Raw genomic sequence first — 8,518 nt, 5'->3', positions numbered from 1 at the left:
GAACGAAAATTTAAACTTAACGGTTTAAATTATTGAACACTACAACAAGTGTTCGAATAGGAAAGTTCTTAGCAGACTAAACCGCAACCTCGGTATCCTCTAGCTCTTGCTCCAAGGGAATCTCCTCGACAACATCTGCTCCCATCCAAGTGGATGATCATCGCCAAAGAAACGAAAATTTAATTATTGAACACTACAACAAGTGTTCGAATAGGAAAGTTCTTAGCAGACTAAACCGCAACCTCGGTATCCTCTAGCTCTTGCTCCAGGGGAATCTCCTCGACAACATCTACTCCCATCCAAGTGGATGATCATCGCCAACGAAACATACCCAAACAGCACATAACAAAAACAATGCAAGGGTGAGCTAGATATAAAAAAAACATGTTATACATATAGCACAGTTAATTCATGTCATCATACGTAGTTATATATATATATATAAGAACAATTCAAGCATACTCATTAAACCACAACTCACACTCACACGACTCATCCGGATTTGTATAACTCTCGAACTAGCAGTCGTCTTTGCACTTGCATAGTTCTGTTGGCACTCTTCAACACTAGCAAGGTGAATCCCCAAGCTGCCTATCTCTGCCATTAAAGGCTATAGACGAGGACCTCCCTCTACTCTCACCACAGACACTGTTCTTCTCTATGTGAGCATGAACAATGCTTTGAGTGTAGGGATAGAGAGACCGAGCCCAAAGTTCACTACAGTTATACAGAACAACCACAACACCACATATCACTTTCATCCATCTCTCCCCGAGATGTCCAAATCATACTCAAACTCATCATTTACATCCACAGTCATCTCTCCCTGAGATGTCCAAATCATACTCAAACTCATCATTTACAACCATAGTCATATTATCAGAGTAATTTATCATATCTCATGCATTCACATGTTTTTCACATAAATCACATCAGAGTACATATTCCAACCACATTGCACACTTAAAACAAGAGCAAATAACCTTGGAACCGAACACTATTTGCCGAGCACTATTTGGACGAATACATTTGGACGAACGCTATCTGTCGAATGCTATTGTTGAATACTAGTTGGTTGAATACTATTTGGACGAACGCTATATGACCGAACGCTATCTGCCGAACGCTATATGCCGAACGTATTTGGCCAATGTAAGACCCTTGTAAACTCAAAATTTTACCAAGTTGTAAAAATTTCAAGTTGTAGTGTAAAATAGAATGCTGTCAAAATTTGACATGGTTTACTATTTTATGTATAACTTTTTATACAATTAATATTTTGGGTTAATTCTTTTTCCATTAGAAAGTAGACTCAAAGAGCTTCGATTTGAGTACTCATACGTTTTTTTTCAACATCGGGAAGGGCCTCAACCAAATCAAACAAGTCACGAAAAACGTTATTTTGAGTTTTCTGCTGGTTAATCGATTAACAGCTGTAGTTAATCGATTGTTACAGAGAAAATTCGTGTTTTAGCCTCTGGACTCGAGTTAATCGATTAGCACTTTAGTTAATCGATTAGCTACGTCAGTTATGGAAACATAACAGCCTGGAACACGTTTTTTTGAGCGTGCAAGGTTGGGGAATCTTCCCACAAACCATTCTTTCCGGATTTTGGGGCTGGAAAATGGATTAGTAAGGCCAGATGTCGGTCTTTTATTGCTAAATTACAATATCTTGGGTCCTTGCTTGTCTTGGAGCCATTTCTTTAAATCCAAATCAGACTTGGAAGTTTGGGGAGAGTGGAGAGCTTTTTGGTGTGAGGAGAACGAAACTCTAAGTGTGCAGAGGTATTAGAGCGTGCTTGGTCTACCAGAAGGGAAGAGTTACTCTCTTGGAAGAAGAAGTTAAGATCTTCAAGAGGTAAGGGGAGCTAATCTATGTATTTTACTTTGTGGAAAATTTGTATGAATTGGATGAAATGTTTTAAGCATATGGAGATGATGTTAGATTGATCCTTGATCTTTGGTTTTCTGTTTGAATCTATGGACTTGTTATTATCAATATGATAAGGTGAGATAATTAAATGATGGATTGAGAATTCTGAATATGAAAGAAGCTTGAAGGTAAAGTTGTAAGGGGAGTTAGATTTAATCTATGAATTCTGCATAAGTTGAATGATGAAATAATTGTGTAAGGTGATGAATATATGTGAATTGGATGATGGAAATTCGTTCTAGCATGTTGGTATATGCGTAAATGAAGTTTTGATGGATTTGGGTGTGAATTAGGGTGGTAAACAAGGAAGTTTTAACTCACTTTTCATGAATACGAAAATTGTGTGTTTTGCTTAGTTAATGAATTTTTGGTTGGATGAATTGATGGAAGTATGAGATGATTATTGGAATTGTGTATGTTGGATCTGTGTTGACATGAAAATTCGGTGGTAGTGCTGTTAGAAAGGAAATCAAGTGTCTTTATGGTCAATTTGGGCTATTTTAGAGGAAGTGAGGTAGGAATTTTGAGTAAATGAGGGCTGCAGTGTTCCTGGACTGTTTGGGCAGTCTAGACAAGTCCATTGTGACTTGTTAGAAACATAAAAGTGGTCTAAAACATGTTCCAAGTAGTAGAATCAAATTTGGGTCCCTAAGTTGTTGAAGTTAGTGTTTTGGAGCTGAAAGTGAACTTTAATCACTTAAAAAAATGGTAGTAGAAATGCTTAGAATCATTTGGATAAGTTTAATTAAGTCTAAAACGAGAATTAAGAGTCTAAGAAGTTGAGAAAAGTGGTTAGAAATGGTCAAGGGAGGTTCTGCTACCATTCTGCAGAATTCTGCATGATGTGAAAAACTGACCGTTCGTCCATGTCGGATTTGGACGATCGGTCATGCCATGTGCTGAGTGGCGTTCGGTCAAATGTTGGTTTGGTTAACGTCCATTCTTGGTAGAAGCGTTCGGTCATAATCATGCTTTGGCTTAGGCATTTAGCGTTCGTCCTTGTCTGGAGAGCGTTCGGTTTTCGGGGATGATATTAATAGCGTTCGGTCATTGGTTTAAATAACGATCGCTCAAGTTATGGTTTAGTAACGATCGCTCAGGTGTTGGTTAGTAGCGTTCGTTCATTCGCTGGTTTAGTAGTGTTCGGTCAGTTGATGGTTTAATTATCGTTCGGTCTTCATAAGGTTTGATAGTAAAGCGCTCGTTCAAGGAGTGTTGAATTCAATATGGTGTTCGGTTCTGAGCGTTCGGCCTAGTGTTTGATCTCACAGTGTTCGTCCATGAAGCGCTAGCTTTAACAGCGTTCGTCCCAATAGTGCTCGACTAAGAGTAACAACGCTCGTCCCAATAGTGCTCGACTAAGAGTAACAGCGTTCGTCCAAACAGTGTCCGTCCAATGGTTTATGACGTTCGTCCAAATAGTTAACTCGCACCTCCACTTTGCAGAATTTGTTTTCGATAGTTTTGGGGGTTCTGGATGTCCGTTTTGGACGTTCTCTAGGTCGTTTTGGGGGTTCTTGACCCTTCCGGAACTGTTGGTAATGGTTTCAAACCTGTTTGAGTTACCTAAAAATGAGTATTAAAAAGATATTAAAAAGATATAAAGAAAATGTGTTAGGTGTACACTGTTTTGTGTTGTTTGATATATCTATTTGATATAGGAATGTTGGGTGATCTGTTTGAGATTGCAAATTGATAGGAGAATGATGTTTGAATGGTTAAGTACTGTTGAAATCATGGTTGTATATGATTTGATTATAAGTTTCATGTTAAATGAAGAACTTGAATTGTTTAAAATTTGGTATTGTGATGATTATGTGATGATGATATGATATGTGCGTTATGGTATGGTTGGATTGGTATTGTGAGGATTATTGGATATGTGTATTTTTGGCTACTTGGTGTCATTAAATGAGTGGTGGATAGTAAGCGTTGTGGTTGCTGGCCCGGGGAAGCTCTATAGAGTGATGGGAAGTAACCCTATACACGGGTGACGTGTGTAACCGCCCGGGGAATCTCTTACATTTATGTAAGAGTGATGGGGTGACGTGGGGTACTAGTCCGGTGAAGCTCATTACAAAATTTGATTGGCGTCGTGCTTGCGGGCCCGAGGAATCTCTTTAGGCGAGTGATGAAGGGTATACTTGTACTTGTCCGGGGAAGCTCTTGATTAGAGTGATGGAGGGTGACTTGTGTACTTGCTCGGGGAATCTCCCTATAGAGTGATGGGAAGCAGCATTACACATTAGGGTAATGTGTAACGGCCCGGGGAAGCTCTGAAAAGAGTGATGGGAGTGACGCTAGTACAAATTGGTGTATGTATTTTGATTGATCTGTAATATTGGTGGATGTAGTTTGATTTATTTTGTAATGTATATTGGCGTATGCATTCTAATTTGATATTTTGATACATATTGGTATATGCATATGGTTGAAGCATAATTCGTACTTGGGTATATAGTTTGATCTGGTTAAGGTGTGGATGATAGTATGTTATTATGAGTATATTTATGATGTATATGAATTGTATTTTGTTAGCTCACCCTTGCTTGTTTGTGCATGTGAATGCGATGATCGTGTAATGTGTGATGTTATACGGGAGCAGATGTTATTGCAGATGTGATGGCTGATATTTCTGAACATGCATAAAGGATGAAAGAGAGATGGGATAGATGACTGGGAATGTATTTGTTTGTATTCGATCCTGACTATTTAAACGTTTTATTTTCGGAATAATCGGTTTGTAATAAATAACGTACTATTTTTCCGTGGAAGTTGAATATTAAAAATTTGAATTTTTACTTACGTGTTTTACGGAAAAATTAGTCAGCGTAACACAAAATTTCGGGGTGTTACAGCCAACACTATTCACCGCGCTATTCGGACGAACGCTATCTGTCGACAGCTAAATTGCCGAACACTATGCTATTTGGACGGACGCTATAAAATCCATCATAATCAGGCCGAACGCTAAAAACCGAGCACCATATTAGATTGAACACTATTTGGCTGTACGTCATGAGATTAAGCACTATTGACCGAACGCTAAACCGGACACCATATTAAATCGAATACTATTAGGCCGAACGCTAAAACCGAACACCTCATTCAAATCGGATACTGCTTGGACGAACGTTAAGATCAATCTCTTGGGCTCAACACTAAAACACTAAACGTTATTAGACCGCATACCATTAGTTCGAACACCAAAATAACGAACGCTAAGATCAAGCACTTATGTTGGACGCTAAAACTCCAAACGCTGATAGACAGAATACTATTAGGTCGAACACTATTGAACGAACGTTAAGATCGAGCACTTAGACTTAACGCTAAAACAGCGAACTCTATTAGACTGAATACTATTATTCGAACACTGTTTGGACGATCGGTCAAAGATCAAACCTCATCTAAATCGAACGCTAAGTTTTTACGAGCATTACCTGAGGACAAACATCATCGAGACCGAACGTTCTCTATGAACGATCACTAACTTAGAATAATCACCATCAGGATCGAACGTTCACTATCAGATCAAGATCAAACGCTAATAATAATTCATACATCAAGACCGAACGCTTACAATCTAAACCTCAAAATACCTGATCCAGGTCGAACGCTATCAATCACTAATACCCAAGACCGAACGCTTATGATCCAAACCTAATAATCCAAATTAAGGACGAACGACTACAATCACTAATTCACCAAAACGAACGCTCAAGATCACTTCCTGAGAATACCAATTTAGGACGAACGCTTATAATCACTATTGCACCAAAACTGAACGCTCTCGATTCAAACCTAAGAATCCAATTTAGGACCGAACGCTCAAAATTACTAATACACCAAGGTTAGAGGGTGTGGGAACGTAAACTCCTTGTGATTTTGATAACCTTGTGTGCCAATAACTAAGCGTGGCTATGTCCACTCATAAACAGTGAAAGATTTTGGATGGATTGTTTGAGCACTGATCACTACCATGAGCAAGGCTGGGCAATCTCTGAAATCGGTTCTCTTGGATTTGATTCACAAGAGCAATGGCTTGAGATCCTTCAAGCAAATTCATGCGCATCTATTGACTTCTGCCCTTGTTGCCAATGACTTGGTTATTTCCAAGGCTGCAATTTTTTTGGGAAAACATGTTACAGATGTTCATTACCCTTGCAATTTCCTGAAGCAATTTGATTGGAACTTGAGCTCTTTCCCTTGCAATTTGCTGATTTCTGGCTATGCCTCTGGCCACTTACCCTGGCTTGCAATCCTGATTTATAGATGGACTGTTAGGAATGGTTTTGTGCCTGATGTGTACACTATCCCAGCAGTTTTGAAATCTTGTGCTAAGTTTTATGGGATTGTAGAGATTAAACAATTTCATTCCGTAGCTTTGAAGACTGCCTTGTGGTGCGACATTTATGTGCAAAACACTCTTGTCCATGTGTATTGCATTTCTGTGTAATGAAGTGAGATTAAATTAATATGTGTTATACCAATTGGATGTTTTGTAATTTGTATTGATTTTAATATGTTTTTTGTGGTTATTTTGTTTTGTATAGGTGATTACCGAGGTATATGTAAGCAATGAAGAGATGTGTACTGAAATAGTCAAAGAAGGCTTAGATGGTCATCATAATGCTGGATTGAAGGAGAACTTGCAAAGGCGATCTATGGCTGATATTGTGGCAGAAAATGAAGCTTTGGTTGCTATCATTGTTGACCAAGAGGCATCCATTGGCAAGCTGGAGAAAATGGTTGACAACCTGGCAATGTTTGTTGCACAAAAGCGGCAACAGTTTGATGATGTTACGAATTCAAATTGGAATAAAAAGTGTGACATGTTAGTTCATGAATTTGGGACCAGTAGTTCACAGGAACATTATGAGGTAGTAGTATCATCTATTGGGAAGTCAAATTCAAAGAAAGAGTCAGAGATCGAAGGTGATCGTGTGGAGAAGTCGAATTCTGAGAATGTTTTTGATGTTACACCTGCTGTTGGAAAAAGTTTCATTGAAAATGGTGGTGATGTTTTAGGTCATGCAGAGATGCCTACTGAAAAATCTGACATGTACACGCGTTTAAAAGCTCAACCTAGGAAGCGTGTTAGAAGTGTTCTTATGAAAATTTAACAAAACAAAATAAAATTGATTGTATAATACTATGTATCTCAGTTGACAGTCACATGTTCAAATTAATAAATTGGTTAAATACAATGTATCAAACTAATGCATGCATAAAGTGGAATCGTGATATTAAAATTTTAACATTGACCACTTACTGTACCAAAAAATACAATGTATCTAACTAATGCATGCATAACTAACCATAACACCACTTATTGCACTTTCAAATGTGGACATTGATATTGTATATAAAAACTGCTACAGATGTACAAAAACCGATTTACAAATAACCACATCCGACTAACAAGATAACCAGCTACTGCAGGGAGAATATTGCAATCTGATTTCGTTTGGGAGTGGAAACAAAAGGTTGGCCTGCAAGCTCACTGGCTTAGCAGGTTGTGAAGGGTCTCATTGTTTCTAAGGCTCTCATTGTCTCATTGAATATAAAAAACTTCTACGGCAGTACAAAACCAGATTTACAAATAACCACATAGGATTAACAACATAACCACTTACTGCAACTCATTACTCAACTCATGCATGCATAAAGGGTCTTTAAAACCCACCTCAGTCAACAGCATAGCGACAAAAACAAACTCAAAAGTCTAAAAAACCACCTCCCCAATTTTAAACCAAATGGACCCCGTATCACGCCTACACCCTAGGGTCAAAATGAAACTCAAAAGTCTCAACCTTTTTACTACTCTGCTTCCTGTCGCACCACACATAAAGCTCCTACATAAAACACGTTACCAGCAAAGCAACCCCAACCCCACCTCCAACATAGAACACATCACCAACAAACCAACCCCACCTCCCATCAACCCAAAAATCAGAGATTGGTCCCCCACAACCCCACATCAATAAACCGATGTAGCAAAAAATTACATTGCGACAAAAACTACACAGCCTAAGACAGAAAATAAAAAATCAAAAACCTGTACCGTAAAATCCGAAGATGAAACGCACGACAGAAATCGATACACCAAGCACACGCCTCCACAATAAACCAATGAAGCGCCTCAATAACGTTCACAACAAACGACTAAGGTGTCTGAAAGATGAAACTGAGAACCATATGACAGTGGTGGAAATCGAGTTTCTTAAGAAAACTCAAATGGGGATTTCGATTCTGAAAAAACAAACCCTAGTAGGTGTTTTTCCACTTTTACCCTCCATCACTTTGCAGTTTTTTTTCAAAAAAGCTGACGTGGACCGTGTCAAATGAGTGTAAGTGACACGTAGGCGTGTCACCCTATTACTACTCAATAGATATAGATGGTATAAAATATTAGTATTTTCTGACATCAAATTAGATATATTATTTTTAAATTTAAATTAAATGAATTAAATATTATATATATAATTAGGTTTGGTTGAATTGGCTAACATTTTATTTTGTTTTTAGGCTTAATTACCTACTTAGTCCCCATGTTCGGAGGTAATTTGCTGTTTAGTA

The 8,518-nt window shown here is 38.2% G+C and overlaps 1 protein-coding gene and 1 pseudogene across 1 annotated transcript; both read left to right on the top strand.

Moving 5' to 3' along the window:
- Positions 1-5,784: 5,784 nt before the first annotated feature.
- LOC148195900 (uncharacterized) lies at positions 5,785-8,291 on the top strand. The gene has a single exon (XM_088094397.1). The coding sequence runs from the start codon at positions 6,526-6,528 to the stop codon at positions 7,060-7,062; it is 537 nt and encodes a 178-aa protein (XP_087950523.1). The 5' UTR covers positions 5,785-6,525; the 3' UTR covers positions 7,063-8,291.
- LOC148195901 (pentatricopeptide repeat-containing protein At4g38010 pseudogene) lies at positions 5,919-6,395 on the top strand (annotated as a pseudogene).
- Positions 8,292-8,518: the final 227 nt, after the last annotated feature.

The sequence above is a fragment of the Vigna umbellata genome, chromosome 7 (assembly GCF_029865625.1).
Source record: "Vigna umbellata cultivar VRB3 chromosome 7, Vumbellata_1.0, whole genome shotgun sequence".
Taxonomy (NCBI): Eukaryota; Viridiplantae; Streptophyta; class Magnoliopsida; order Fabales; family Fabaceae; genus Vigna; species Vigna umbellata.
The sequence above is the reverse complement of the archived record's forward strand: the minus strand, read 5'-3'. Positions and strand labels throughout refer to the sequence as shown.